General features: G+C 51.2%; 1 protein-coding gene across 13 annotated transcripts in view; it reads left to right on the plus strand.

Annotated features, from left to right (window-relative positions):
- LOC102462624 (integrin alpha-D) overlaps positions 1 to 14,838 on the plus strand; it is a 71,152-nt gene that overhangs the window by 40,187 nt on the left and 16,127 nt on the right. For 7 of the 13 annotated variants that reach the window (XM_089778889.1, XM_089778891.1, XM_089778888.1 and 4 more), the window contains 13 exons: positions 715 to 872; positions 1,039 to 1,193; positions 1,353 to 1,484; positions 5,806 to 5,879; positions 6,213 to 6,354; positions 6,580 to 6,693; positions 7,528 to 7,607; positions 7,727 to 7,810; positions 7,957 to 8,035; positions 8,294 to 8,401; positions 8,636 to 8,719; positions 8,897 to 9,040; positions 9,222 to 9,314. In XM_089778889.1, the coding sequence (XP_089635015.1) occupies positions 715 to 872; positions 1,039 to 1,193; positions 1,353 to 1,484; positions 5,806 to 5,879; positions 6,213 to 6,354; positions 6,580 to 6,693; positions 7,528 to 7,607; positions 7,727 to 7,810; positions 7,957 to 8,035; positions 8,294 to 8,401; positions 8,636 to 8,719; positions 8,897 to 9,040; positions 9,222 to 9,314 (1,447 nt within the window). Of the gene's footprint in view, positions 1 to 714; positions 873 to 1,038; positions 1,194 to 1,352; positions 1,485 to 5,805; positions 5,880 to 6,212; positions 6,355 to 6,579; positions 6,694 to 7,527; positions 7,608 to 7,726; positions 7,811 to 7,956; positions 8,036 to 8,293; positions 8,402 to 8,635; positions 8,720 to 8,896; positions 9,041 to 9,221; positions 9,315 to 9,482; positions 9,594 to 9,783; positions 11,072 to 14,838 lie in introns of those variants that run through there. The other 6 variants (XM_089778898.1, XM_089778897.1, XM_089778896.1 and 3 more) reach the window with 5 other exon arrangements.

Here is a 14,838-nt window from a genome sequence, read left to right on the forward strand (position 1 = left end):
TCCCATGCTTAATTAGCATAACTGCGTCCAGCCACCATTTTGAAATTGCATTATTGCACAATAAATCGCCCTGTGTAGATGCGTTATTTCGAGAGAAAACCCTTCTCTCGGAATAACTGTTAAAACTCATTGTATTTAAATCCTGCCCTTCATTAGCAATTTCGGTATACTACATTTGCATCCTGTAGACATACCCTAAGCGCTCTCGTCTTTGTGAGGCTAAGGATGAAAAGCTTGTCCAGCGTGGTGTGCTGAGGCAGATTGTCTAGCTGCTGATTTTGAGCAGCCAGATACTAGGGCTATTGCAGGGGTGCAAGGGGGGCTATTTGAATCAGAGAGGCTTTGAAGCATCATTTTGAGAATGAGAACTAGTTATTAAACTCAGCTATCTGTAGCGTAGACAAGCCCACACATAGCAGCAATACAGTGTGTGTGTGTGTGTGTGTGTGTGTGTGTTTGACAGCTTTTCTGTTCCCTTCTCTTCCCCCAACATCTGCGTGTGTGTGTGTGTGTGTGTGTGTGTGTGTGTGTGACAGCTTTTCTGTTCCCTTCTCTTCCCCCAACATCTGCTCTGGCAGTGCTATGCATCCATAATAGGTCTCCCTGAGCTTCTGGGAGCAGTTCCAAGCTGGGTGGGAGGGTGAGGGGAGCAATGGGGCCTGGCCTCATTTCAGGGAGTAGCTTGACGATGGTTCTTTGCCCCCCCCATGCCAGGTCCAGACCAGTGCTCAGAGTTGGAATCACCATCAATTTCCAGCCCACTATGATTCCCACCTCAGCCATCAACTGCCAGGAGCAGGAGCAACTCAGCACGGAGGCCAGCGAGACAGAGATCTGCTTCACCATCACAAAGAGCACCAGGGACAACCTAGGTCAGACCAAACCTATTCCCCATTCTCCACTTTCCTGAGCCAGCCCGCCCCTTGCTTGAGGCTTGATTTGGAGCCAGCGCCCTTGGGGGAAAAGACCTATGTCCCATTTCCCCTTGAGAGTCCCATTCTCAGTCTCTCTCTGACCCTCATTTCCCCTCCCTCATAGGTGACGAGATCTTTAGCATGATCCAATACAGCCTGGCCCTAGACCCTGGGCGGATGAAGATCCGAGCTGGCTTCGGCTCCACTGGCCCCGTCCTGAGCGGGGACCTCCGTCTGGGCATTGAGATGAAATGTGAGAAGCACCAGATAATGTTACTGGTGAGTGTGTGTGGGGGGGTCCCAGCTTCTTCCCCTCCTGCTGTGTCTGTACCTTCCACCCTGCCCCTTGCTCCAAATTGCCTAGCAAAAAACCCTCTCTCTGGATCCTGCCCAGCCTCCCTTTCCCTCCAGGAGCCCAACATGTCTCTGTCTTTCCAGTTCTGCCCTGAGGACACCTTAACCCCCATCACCCTGCGCCTCAACTACACCCTCACGGGAGAATCCATTGCTGCCACCGACGGCCTCAGACCCATCCTGAGTGAGGACTCTGCGCTGGTGTCTGCAGGCTTGGTAAGGTGCCAGAGCCCAATCACAGGTGGGTCTGTTGCAGGGATCGAGTCAGTGACCTTAGAGTTCAAAATCAAAAGACAGCAAAGTTTAGAGCCAGCAGCAGCAGCCTCCTGAACCTCTTACAGAATGCAGACCCCAGTGTGGGAGCAGATAATGATGCCAATCTTGCCTTGATGATGGACCCGTCACCCTTGGATGTGAACATTTCAATTTCCTCTCAAGGTCTCATAATCAGGAGCGCTGATCAGCAGCTGGTGACTAAGGGGTTAACTAATTCCTCCTGTACCTAGCCAGGTGTTGGGTGGTCAGCCAATAACAATGCAGGTAGGAATTTCAAACTGAAAGAGAGGGGGTTTTCTCTCTCTCTTCTGGGTTTGAGTTTTAGAGCAGTTTTTTCTTCCAAGACTGGGGGAGATGGGAGACACTTCTCTCTCCAAGAATGGACTTCTTATAAGGTGTAAGTAGGGAAAAGTTTAGATAGTCGGTCAGGATTTGTTGTTTTTCCTGATTTGGAAATTTGAAACTAATGTCTGAGCTGTTAAGTGCATTTTTTTCTCTTTTGTAATTAAAGCTGTTAGCCCGGGGGGGGGGGGGTCCACCTGAGTACCTAGATCAGTTAGTGGCTCTTTCCATCTAGCCACTTTACTATGCTTGCAACGGTAGTTTTGTTTTGATAATAAAAATTTTTCTTTTTTCTAATTAACCGGAATTGGTTGATTGTTGTGTCCTTTGACTCAGTGCCTAATTATAAGGGCAGAGTCCATTGTTGTCTGTGAATCCCCTCTGTTTTTGCCAACTCCAAGTTAAAAAGAGGTTGGGGCAGGGGAGAGTTTTACCTGGTTTTCTTGGAATTACTTGGGTGGTGGCAGCGGATTTCCCCAAATCCGGGTATTAGGATTTGGGGAGGAAGTTTTTTGTACCCGAGCCTGTAGAGACAAGGTTTTGGGGTGCTTTTGTGGGGCCCCACTTCTGCATTAGTTGTGCCAGAGTGGGGAACAGCCTTGACAATTTTGAGAATGCAGAATTTTAAAAGGACACAGATTTTTCTTTTGACTAGTTGCAAGCTTTGGAGTTTTGTTTTTTCTTTTCTGTTGCTGCCTTGGGGAGAGGCACACAAAGGGTAACCTAAAGCCAGACAGTCCAACCCAGTTTTTTTTTCTAGCTTTCGGGGCAACTGGATAGCTAGGCTAGATCAGGGCAAGATGTCTTGCTCCAGGGAAGAGTCACACCCTAAGGAGGGGAGACAGGAGCATGTTCCTTCAGGCAGACCTCTAACTAAGAAAGAAGTGGAGTTCTTACTATGCATGAAACAAATAAAAGCAGAAAGGGAGGCGAGGCTAGCACAAGTGGAAGTGGAAAAACAGGTGAGGCTAGCAGAAATAGAGGCCGAGGTGAAGCGTGCACAAGTGAAGGCCAAGGCAAGGCTAGCAGAATTAGAGGCACAGATGAGGTGAGTGGAAGTGGAAGCACAGGCAAGATGTGCTAAAGAGAAGGCCATAGCTGAAGTGGTGAAAACTAAGCTGCTGAGCACTCCAACTTCACCATCTAACCCCCATGCTCCCACGGATGCTCCAATCACTGTTCAACACCCCCAGGAAACTCCAGATCCAGAGAAGGAACAATGGCAGAGACTGTATCCTCCTAGGTGTTCAGGGTATAACTGTGTGGGTATGGGGTGTGATTATGGCCTGGCAGGTATGTGTAATCCGGCTGATATCAACCCAGCCCCAGAACCTGTATGAGTGTAAATCTTCTGTTACTAGTAGCTAACAGGGAGGTTTGTGAAGGGGGTGCGTGCAGGGGCGGCCCTAGACTTGCTGCCAGCAACTGGCACCCTAGGCGAACCATGCAATCTGCGTCTCCCCCCCCCCCTGCCCGCAATCCCAAGGGCAGATATCGACTGAGGGTTTTGGTTCTGTGCTGGGGAGAGGAGGGCTGGGGATGGAGATCTGTGGCTGGGGGCCGAGGGGCTGGGAATGGATTTCTGTGGCTGGGGGCTGAGGGGCTGGGGCTGGAGTTCTGTGGCTGGGGGCCAAGAGGGTTGGGAGCTGGGGCCCAGGGGGTTGGGGATGGAGTTGGAGTTCTGGGGCTGGAGTTCTGTGGCTGGCGGCTGAGGGGCTGGGGATGGAGTTCTGTGGCTGGTGACTGAGGGGTCAGGGGGTTGGGGATGGAGTTGTAGTTCTGGGGCTGGGAGCCGGGGGCCAGGGATGGAGTGCTGGGGGCTGGGGATGGAGTTCGGGGGCTGGGGGCCGGGGAGAGGGAACAGGGTGCCAGTTGAGGAAGAGAGTCCCCTGCACCCCCCCCAAGATCCCACCCTGCCAGAGAGAAGACAGCATGCGCCTCTCCCGGGGCAACCCCCCGCTCCCGCAGCACAGGGGAAACCCCCCTGTGTTCCTCCTCCCCTGGGGCCAACTCCCCCACGTTCCTCCCCCCCCCACCGCGTGCTGCCTCTCCCAGGACTTACCTCCCTCCTGGCCGCAGGGAAGCCGTGCTCCAGGTAAGGCACCGGAAAGGGAATGGGAAATGGAAGGGGCAGGGTTTGGAATTTGGTGCCCTATGCAACTTGGCGCCCTAGGCGGCTGCCTAGTTTGCCTATAGGCACGGGCCGCCCCGGGTGCGTGTGATTCTGGGATGTTGTCTGTGTCTACCCAGCCCTATTGTGACCAAGGGGAGAGTTTGCCTAAGGCTGTGTATAGACTACATCCCTCTGTTGGTAGAGGGATGTAAATGAAGCACTTTGAAAGGGCAAATGAAGCCGGGATTTAAATATCCCACACTTCATTTGCATAATCACGTAATGGCGCTCTTTTGAAAAAAGCACTATTTCAAAATTGAAACCTCAGTCTAGACGTGGAGAAGGATCACGTGAGGATTACCTGTTCTGTTCCCTTTCTCTGGGGCATCTGGTATTGGCCACTGTCGGCAGACACGATACCGGGCTAGATGGACCATTGGTTTGACCCAGTCTGGCCATTCTTATGTTCTTATCAAATCATGGCAAATTGCTTAGAGATGGGGCTACTTAAAGCCCAAGACTGGGGATACTCTACTATAAAGCACCAAATCAGTCACAAAGAGCACTTCTGTTTGCCACATTGTCTAGCAAAAAGTCAAACAAGGAATGCCCTTCAGATACTCCAGTTCTCTTGTGCCCCACAGGCAGCACTCCTTATACAGATGAGAGGTTATGAAAATCAATCTCACCAAATCCATCTAGGTTCTTCTGAGGCCAAAGGATCAGCCATATTTCCAGGTTAATTTGTAACTCAGATCTTACTCAAAAAGGCATGCAGCTAGCCAATTCTTTAGAATCTAAAATCTAAGGGCTTATTCATAAAAAAGATATAAAGTTAAAATTGTTAAAGGAATGAAAAACATACACCAATTGCAAGTTCTTGGTGCAAGCTTGTAGCAGAGGTGGAATAATCTGCTATTTTAAATCAAATCTCTGGAGTACATCCTCTGTTTGGAGTCATCACTCCTTTCAAGCGTGAGTTTGTAGCAAAGATGCTCCCGAGATGATGAGCTGGATTGAAGACAAAAGAAGAGTCCCCAAGGGCCCTTTTTATACCCTTAGACATGTGGAGGGACTCCCATTGTTCTCACTGTGTGAAAGTATGTCCCTAGATAGAGTTGGTCGCATGAGCAAGTCACCTGTCCAGGCATGATTCATCACTTACTGGTCTGAACATTCACAGAAAAGGTGTGGATTGGCACCACTTAAGGTGCATTGTCAGTGAAATACTTCTGTTCACTTGACTAATAGTCTTCTCACAATAGGCTGACCAAGCCACCTGTTGATATCTCTCAGAAGCAAACATTTGAAATACAAGTACAGAGCTAATACAGATAACTTCAAATACAAAAGCAATACATGCATACAAATAGCATAAACACAATCAGTGAACCATCAGCTTTTCATAGACTTCTTACTTGGCCCACTTTGTACAATATCAGGTGCAAACATATAATAGTGGTTGCAACCATGATCTGTATGTTCATATTATAATCCAGTCATATTACACCCTGTTTTCCATCCCCTCTATGAGCCAGGAAGTCTGCCGGCACTGGCACCTTTAGAATTGTGATTCTGCTGCTGGTCAGAGCCAGGAGGTAGAAGGAGGAGGAGAAAAGTGTGTGTGTATGTGTGTGCATGGTTTGGTGGCAGGGAACAAGCTGATTAGCTGTCTCCTGTGCAGCAGACTGAGAGGTGTTGGGGTAACTGGAAGGTCCCTTAGTCCCTGAAGTGTCATTCTTGCAGGAGGTGCTGGAGCCCTGTCCATGCGCATCCTGACCAATGCACGCCTGTGTCTCTCCCCAGCTCCCTTTTCAGAAGGATTGTGGCACAGATGGCCGCTGTGATGACCAGCTAGAAATCTCCTTCAATTTCTCTGGGTAAGTTACCTAAGCCTACCCCAAAAAACACCTGCCATGGGCGAACCCATCTGGCTTGATCACACCTTGGATCTTCAACATCCAGCTGGAAATCTTGCCAGATTTCCAGTGTTGATGGATCCTAGGTGGGGGGCACTGCTTTTGGGAAGCTCACAGCACTGGGTTCCTCAGCTAGGCACTGTTATGGGATACTCACAGCAGAAGAAATCCCAGCTGGGCACTGCTGTGGGAAGCTAAGAGTGCTGGGGTCCCCAGCTGGACACTGATAGATGAAGTTCACAGGTCAGTCAGGGCATTGCCCTGAGGAAACTCACCACTTTCTCTGTCCCTTAGTTTGAGCACCCTGGTGGTGGGGGTGATGCCTGAATTCAACATCACCGTTTCCATCCAGAACCGCGGGGAGAATTCCTACAGCACCACAGTGCGGTTCTTCTACCCGGCCGCGCTGTCCTACCGCCGGGTCCTGCTGCTACAGGTACCACGATGCACGCTTGGCATGGGGCATGCTGTAGGGAGTGGACAAGGGCTCAGCAGGGAGCACTGTCTTAAAGGCAGTGGATGAGGAGCTCAGTAGAGGGTGCAGTGCTGTCAGGAGCAAGCAAGGGGCTCAGCAGGGGGTGCTGTGCAGCAGGGAGCAGGCAGGTGGCCCAGCAGGGGGCGCTCTGGGCCCTGTCTCTCACTGGCTGGTCTCTGTGCTCAGTCTAACAGGACCACCATGGCCATTAAGTGCAGCTCGGCAGTGAGCTCGGAGGAGCAGACTCAGAGGAACAGCACCTGCCACATCAACCCCCCCATCTTCTGGAGCGGAGCCGAGGTAGGGACGGGCCCTCGCCTGGGAATGCCCCAGGTGTGAACCCAGCTGTGAGCAGAAAGGGGCAGATCACTGGGGCAGTCCAGGCTGTGGTGAGGGGTGTGCAAACAGAGCCCTGAACTCACTCCAGGCTGGGTCAGGCCGTGTCAGGGCTGGGAAACAAGGGCTGGATTGGGCCGCTGGGAACGAGGCCCCACTGGAGGAGATGATAGTGAGGGGAGGGGCTGTGTCCTTCCCTGTTGGGGTCCTTAAAAGGACAGTTAATGGGGCATTGCCATGGCATGAAGCCAGCTGGGGTCTCGAGATCCCTGACTGGGTTAAGGTTGTTTGATGTTGGGCAGGGCCCCGGCCATGGTAGTACCTTTGCCTCTCTGACTATGTCTAGACTGTAGTCCTCTTTCGAAAAAGAGCATCTAGACTACACCCAGTGCTTTCGAAAAAGCAAATCGCTTTTTTGAAAGAGAGCACCCAGGCAGTCTGGCTGCTCTCTTTTGAAAAAGCACAGTTTGCATTACATACCATCTTTTTTCGAAAGAGCACTTTAAAAAAAAAGTGTTATTCCTCGTAAAATGAGGTTTTCTGCAGTCGAAAAAACTGCTGTGTTTTTTCTATTTACTTTCGAAAGAATGTGGCAGCAGTCTAGACACAGGTAAAGATTTTTCAAAAAAAGGCCACTTTTTTCGAAAAAACCCTGTAGTCTAGACACACTGTCTGGGCCCATTTATTCATACCACAGCCCCTTGCCCCTAACCTCCGTGCCAGCCCCTCCCCCGCAGTCTCTGGCAGTTCCACAGGCCCTGAGCCCTGCGACTCTCTCACCCCCTGTGTGTTTCCCAGGCCGTCTTCATCGCCACATTTGATGTCTCCTCTGAGGCCGATCTAGGGGACAGGCTGCAGATCACGGCCAGCGCCAGCAGGTGAGGGGCTGTGCGGGACCAGAGGGCTGGGAGGGCACAGTGGAAGGCAGGGGGGTCACATGGCCACCGGGTCTCCTCTTACCTGTTGCCCGTCCTCCTTTGCCTCCCCATCTCTCCAGTGACAATGGCGGCCCCGTCACCGAGCGCATGGTTCACCGGGTGGAGCTGCCGGTCAAGTACGGCATCTTCATCATCCTCACCAGGTAGGTCAGTACAGAGGCAGATGGGAGATCCCCCCCGTGCTGGGCCCCTTTTCTCTGCAGCACAGTGCCACATGTAGGGCATGACACCCCACTGCCACCCTCCAGCTCCCTCCATCACACTCCCGTCTCCCTCGTTCCTCCCCCAGCCTCGAGGAGTCGACCAAGTACATCAACTTCTCCGCCAACGCGGCAGAGACAAGCGCGCCAGTGACACATCGGTACGAGGTGAGGCCGGTCGCACAGCGTGTGAGGGGGAGGTGGAGCAAGGGGGGGGCTCAGAAGAGGGGGCGGGGGTGGAACTGCCTGAACTGGATCTAGTGGGTTAGAGCACAGAGGGGTGGGGTGGGCAGGGAGCCAGGACTCCTGGGTTCTCTTCCCCAGCTCTGGGAGGTGAGCAGGGTCTGAGGAGTGGAGCCGGAGTCTGGGGGTCAGAGCTGCTGGGTTCTCTCCCTGAAGTTCCTATGGGGAGTCTGTTTCTTCCAGGTGAAGAATCTGCGGCAGCGAAGCGTCCCCCTGTCGGTCACGTTCCAGTTCCCCGTGGAGCTGAGCGGGGTCCGTGTGTGGGACGCCTCTGAGGTCGTCCCCTCCAAGGTACCTGCCTCTCCCTGGGCTTGTGTGTGTGATGGGCCCCGTGACACCTGCATTGCCCCCACAGCGCCCCTGGTGGGACGGGGCAGGGCGGGGGGGAGGAAAGGGCTCCATGTTTGCACCACCTAAACCAGCCAGTTCTCTTTTCTGGAGGTGGATTGAAGCTGGTGCCCAACAGGGGAAAGGCCCCATGTCTTCTTCCCACCCTGTTAACTCCATGTCTCTCTCCTGGCCCAGCCCCAGCTGGCTCAGTGCATCAGTGAGGTGGGAACACCTGGTTTGAAGGACATTGTGAAGCAGATGAACGAGCGCCCCCTGCTGGTGAGTTCAGGCCAGTGTGGTACCAGCAGCCCCTTTTTCCTGCATTAACACATACAGCAAGTGGTGGGCTGGGTTGGGTTGGGGGAAAGCCTCCTGCTATAGACAGACCCAGGCCCCCATGGCCTTGCCAAGTCCCTGCATGTCCCTGCCTCACCTGGCGATATCCTTCCACCCCAGGACTGCTCTGTGGCCACCTGTAAGAAGATCCGGTGCACAGTCGCCTCCCTGAAAATGCAGCAGCCACTGGAGTTCATGATCAAAGGGAACGTCAGCTTCCAGTGGGTCTCGCAGGTACAAAAGCTGCCTCTGCCTCCTGGCCAGGTGAGGGACCCCCCCCCTTGTGAACAGCCCCGGTGTCCTCCCCAGAGGCGCTGCATCTCAGCGCTGGGCCAGGGATTGCTCCTGTAAGACCGGCCTGTCAGTTGCTCTGGGACCCCTGGGATGATGCTCTGGGCAGGTCGGTGTCATTTCCAGTCAGGGACAGGGAGTTTCTCTGTTCCAGACTCAGCAGCAGAAAGTGACCCTGGTGAGCGAGGCCCGGATTGAATACGAGGAGAAGAAATACACCCAGAAGGAGGGATTTGTCCAGCGCCAGGTACCAGAGTGACCATGCCGGGACAGAGAGAGCATGGGCTAGTGGTTAGAGCTGGGAGCCAGGTCTCCTGTCCCTGCTCCGGCAGGAAGTGGAGTCTGGGGGTTTAGAGCAGAGGTGGGGGGATGGTGGCAGGAGTCCTGGGTCCCCATCTCACGGCTTCTCCCCCAGGTGCAGACGGTGGTGCAGCAGCTCGTGGTCTATAACTACCTGCCCATCATTGTGGGCAGCAGCGTGGGAGGCCTGGTCCTGCTGGCTCTCATCACTGCAGCCCTCTACAAGGTGAGGGGGGCAGGGCTCACACCCATCCTCCACAGCCCATCACCCTGCCAGCCAGGCCTGTGGCTCTCGAGATGGTGGGGGAGGGGCAGGTCTCTTTCCTTTGGAGCTTCTTACAGCCTGTCTCTCCCACTCCTGCTCTGAGCCTGTGTCCATCTGGCTCTCATCATCTTTCCCCTCTGTATCTTTCCAGTGTGGTTTCTTCAAGCGCCAGTACAAGGAGATGATGGACACTCTGGAGGACGAGGGGGCTGGCCCGACCCAGAGTGCCACTGATGGCAACTCCCCTGCTTCTGATGTCTCCGCACAATAGCCCGCCATGCACCCATTCCCCCTGGCTTTGCTTCCCGCTGGGCTGCTCCAGCTCCACCCTACCCTCTTGCATTTGTCACCTTCAAGATACAGAAAGACTGATCACTGCCTACCCTCCCACCAGCCAATCATGTCCTGGTGCCAACTCAAGCTAATCAATACTCAGATTAGACTTGGCCGGATAGTTACCTTCCTATAATTTTGAAGGAAGACACAAGTTAGTTCATAGGCTTTTTTTTGTTGAGTTCTATTGATTTAAATTGTGATGTGGAAAATTATAAGTTTTAAGCATTTCCCCCCCATTTTTTATCAATTTCAATGATCACGGTTGTGGGAATTTGTATGTTTCAGGGGCCACGCGATATGTGATGATCAGGCAATTATTTAATGGCAGTAGAGGTTGAGATTCAAAAAGTTAAAGCTTTATAACTGTGCTTGGAAGGACTGGATTTAATTGGTAAAAGCTGAGTTCATTGTACACATAGAAACTGGTGGCAAAATATTTCCATCCGTAATAATCAAAATTTCTGCTTGAGAGTGTATTAGAGCTTGATTTAAGGCTCTTGTGTTTGTATATTTTGACCTGTGATGCTAATAATTTGTGTTTGAACAATTATAATTTGACTTACTGCAATGAAAACATTGATTTTAATATTAGGGTTTGATTCCATCTGTGATTTTCAGTAACTGAAAATTTAAATTAAGAAAAATAGAAAGCATGCTTGAATGGACAGCGATCAATTGTTGCTGTGTTAGGATTTAGCACTGGTAATGAGACACTGAACGAGATTATTTTGAATGACATGTGCCTGGTTAAGGGACAATGTCACTGGCATTAACAGGGTATTTGTTTACTCAATTTGAGTTCTATGCAATTTATTACTTTTTGTTTACCAGTTTGTTCTTTTCTTGCTTTCATGTTGCTTGCTGCCATTTGTTTGGTGATTTTTACCTATGTGTTGGTTAAACAGTTTAGCAATGTAACGCACATTATACATGGTGTACAGCAATAATACAATACAGCAGTAATAGAGTGCTATAGCAATCACACAGTCGATTTTACATATAGCCATGTTTAAGTTAACTAACAGTAATTTCTAACAAATTGCTCATAGATGGTAGATCAAGGTGAACAATCTCTTGTTTATAAAACACTTCATTTTTCTTGTCTTGATTCTTGGACATTTCTTCACCGTATACTGTTATTTTCTGGTGTGTTTTGTGTTGTGATATCGTCTGGTGTTTCTGGTCTGTGGTAGCGATGTGAATGACTACTCGACTAGTCAATTCTCTCCCCTTTGCTGCCTCAATCAGAAAAAGGCAGGAGGGGAAGGGTGTGGAAAGAGGAGGGGGTGCTTCAAAGCAGCAGTGCCGCATGGAGCCTGGGGTCAGCTGGGGAATGACCTCAGGCTTCATGCAGTACTGCCACTCTGAAATGCTGCAGGGAGCACTGGCTTGCGTCCGCCACTGACCTCGTGTTTCCAGCAGTGTTTTCACCTTTGACGTGTAGGAATAGCCCTGGGTGGAGGACACTTCAAAGGTGGAGGCGCTCTTATTGACTAATCGAATATGCAAATTGAATTAACTATTTGATTAGCCGATTAATCTAAATTTAACATCCCTAGTCTGTGGGATGAAACCTTAAACAGTTTAAGTTAGTTAACATAATCTAGGTTTTTTGTTTGTTTGTTTTACATTTCTCTTGAAGAATTATTTTTGTTTGCAATTGCATTACATGTTGAGGCAGAAATATATGTACAAATATTTATAACTGAGACCTTTTTTAACTTTGCAAAAAAAAATCTGTGTTAATATTATACTGCAACAATGATAGTACAGTAGTTTGGTACCACACCTACTTTTGTTTAAAAAGGGTGCAAAATAGACACTTGTTGCAACAAAATAAAAATAATAAAGTAGTCACATGAGCCAAGATAATTTAACTCTTCCAGTTGTCTTGAAGCACAGGCAGCAGTTGCAAGTTTAGCAGTCTGAAAGAGGCTATAAAGGAAAGAAAACACACTGGTATGTAAGAATATTTGAGAGAGAAAGATAGATTTTAGCAGAGCATGGAGTCTCTGGCAGTGGGTGTGAGTAGGGGGGGGTGTGATTCTAGGGTGGGAACAACCCCGTCCTGGGGAACCTGGATGCTGCAGGAGAGCTCCATAGGGAGGGACCTGGCACCAAGGGGAAGTCGGATTCTGTATGAGAACACAAGTGACACAGCGCACTGATAGAACAACCTGACCCCCTTCAGAAGAGTGACCCTAATAGAGAAGCACACTCCAAAGTAACAGGCAAAGCTGGTAACACCGGTTCTGCTGGGACACTCAGCAGAGAGGTACTGCAAAGTGCAGGCCATGCAAGGCCAGTCGGAAACTGAGCAGCATGTGTATCGAGGGTGGGGGTGAGAGTCTTTTCTGGGTGTACTGTGTAAGCAAAAGAAAGTCGTTAAGGAAACGTTAGCCCTAGTCACGCGAAAAGCATGGTCCTGAGAAGGCGGCAAGAGGGGTTTTGCAGAGAGAGCTGGCTGGAAATGGGTGGGAGTGTGAGCAACAAAACTGTCTCCTGCTGTTTGATTGTTGCTGTTCAGAGAACCAGGACTTTGTATGTGCCCTGTAAAAGGAGAGAGTCACCCAGAGACACCTGCCTCCAGCAGCCATTTAACCTTCAGGCAGGAGAAACCCACTGGAGCCTGAACACAGAGGAATCACTCAGTGCAAAAGAGACAAGACCATGGACGGTGGGTGGAGCCCCTTTTTGGGGAGACTAGCCCTAGGCTCTGCCCCTTCTGTGCCCCCCCAACCGGAGCCCTGAGACTCCTTCCCCCTGTGGCCAGAGCCCCACATTCACTCCCTTCCTGTGGAAACAGCCTGAGTGCCCCCCTCCCCTTAGCCAGGGGAGCCCTGGGCTGGCTGAACACCTGAGTTCCTCCCTTCTGCCCAGAGGAGCCCCCAGCTGGGCACAGCCACATCTCTCCTCCCTTCCCCGGGCCCAACCACAAGGCCGGCCCTGTAGATAAGAATGGGAGAAATTAGCAGCAGCTCTAGTTCCCCATTCTTCTGAACTGACCAACTCTCCTATCTGTTTCCTCTGGGGTCAGAGTGTCTGGGCGCCAGCTGTCTCTGGAGGGGGGCAGGTGGGGGCTGTTTATACAGGGTAACTAGCTCAGCACTGAGATGTGACTGCCTCTGGGGTGGGGCTCAGGTGTGGTTTATACAGGGGTCCCTTGCCTAGTGCTGAGATGCAACTGCCTCTAGGGTGTGGGACAGCATCTGTTTATACAGGGATTCCCTGCCTGGTGCTGAGCTACAGCCACTGGTGGGGGGCGAAGGGGCTGGCTAGCTGTGCCACCACAATGCAGCCTACAAGAAGTGAACCCAGTTTGCTGTTGAAACCCCCCGTTCCCTGAGTTTCCCCCATCCTGGCCCTGGCCTAGCAGAGCCCTGCTTCCCTCCTGTGAACTGCCCCCAATATCGCTGCCACTGGGCTGGGGCACAGCGCCCCTGCGCTGGGAGCCCTCTGCCCTGCTCAAGCCATGCAGCTCTCACAGGCAAAGGGAGCACCGGCCCACAGGGCTTAGCTCCTGCAGGAACTGCTGGGAGGGTGGCGTTTGTGCAGTGGTCTCCCTTGGGTGTAAGAAAAGTGTGGGGTTGTTTCACTGCTGGGTGGTGTGAGAGGGTTTCTCAGTGTGTTTTTTGAATACGTGTGTGTAAATGGACCCTTTGAGTATGACTGTCCATGTCTGGCTGTCTGTGTGTGTATTTGGGTGACAGTCTTGTCCTGTGTGTGTGATTTGTGTATTTCAATATTGTGTATCGGTCTCGGTGTTGTTTGTGTCTATTTAGCTGTGTGGCTGCGTCTACACTGGTGCGCTTTTGCACTAGTACTTTAAATGGAAAAGTTTTTCCATTTATTTGCGCAATACAGCCTCCACACAGGCATATGCTTTTGTGCAAAAGCATCTGTGCCAGTGTGAACGCTCTCTTGTGGAAGAAAGCTCCGATGACCATTTTAGCCATCGGGCTTTCTTGCACAAGAAATTAACATTGCCTGTCTACACTGGCCTCTTGCGCAAGAACACTTGTGCAAGAGGGCTTATCCCTGAGCTGGAGCATCAGAGTATTTGCGTAAGAAGCACTGATCTTGTACATTACAATGTCAGTGTTCTTGTGCAAATACTCACGGCCAATGTAGACAGGCAGCCACTTTTGCACAAAATCATGCCAGTGTAGACACAGCCTGTGTGTGTGTCACTGCAGTTATGTCTAATTGTGTATTTGTCTAGTGCAATGTAGCTGTGTGTGTCTTTCTGTCTTGGAGTATGGGTGTATGTCTGTCCAATTTTCTCTGTCCAGTTGTACATGTGTGTGTGTTCACAGTGTTTTCCCAACAACTGAAGTTAGAGGGATGTTTGAATTCAGAAAGGGCAGGGGGTGGAAAATGATTAGCTGATTATCGGTGGGAAGTGGAGCGAGGGGTAGGTTCAGGCTACGTGTGGTTGGTCTTTTTTGTTTGATTTTCATCTGTCTCCTCGTAGCTGTAGGCATGTGTCTGACAATTAGAAGTCATCAGCACTGAGTCCTATTTCACTTTGCTCCCTCCTTGTGTAATATTCCTGAGTCCCCGCCCCCTCCCTAGCCCCAGCCCTGTTCCTTTCTTTTCAAATATTATCTCTTTCCTCTGGGCAGTGACCTGGAAGCTCCCACGTCCTAGGAGAGCATCTACACTCCCAGCACAGGATAGACCCCCTCTGCCTCTGCTCGTACCTCTGTGTAGGTAAGTGCCAGACCCAGGCACTGGGAAAAGCTGGCCTCCCCCCCATGGGTGCCCAGCATGTACCCCTCTCGCAGGGGGATGGGAGTAGCTGGAGGCTCCGGACTCCTGGGTCCTGTCCTTGGCTGGCTCTGGGAGAGGAGTGAGGTCTGGTGGGTTA

Source organism: Pelodiscus sinensis, chromosome 5, assembly GCF_052426305.1.
Source record: "Pelodiscus sinensis isolate ZL-2025 chromosome 5, ASM5242630v1, whole genome shotgun sequence".
In the NCBI taxonomy this organism is placed as follows: Eukaryota; Metazoa; Chordata; order Testudines; family Trionychidae; genus Pelodiscus; species Pelodiscus sinensis.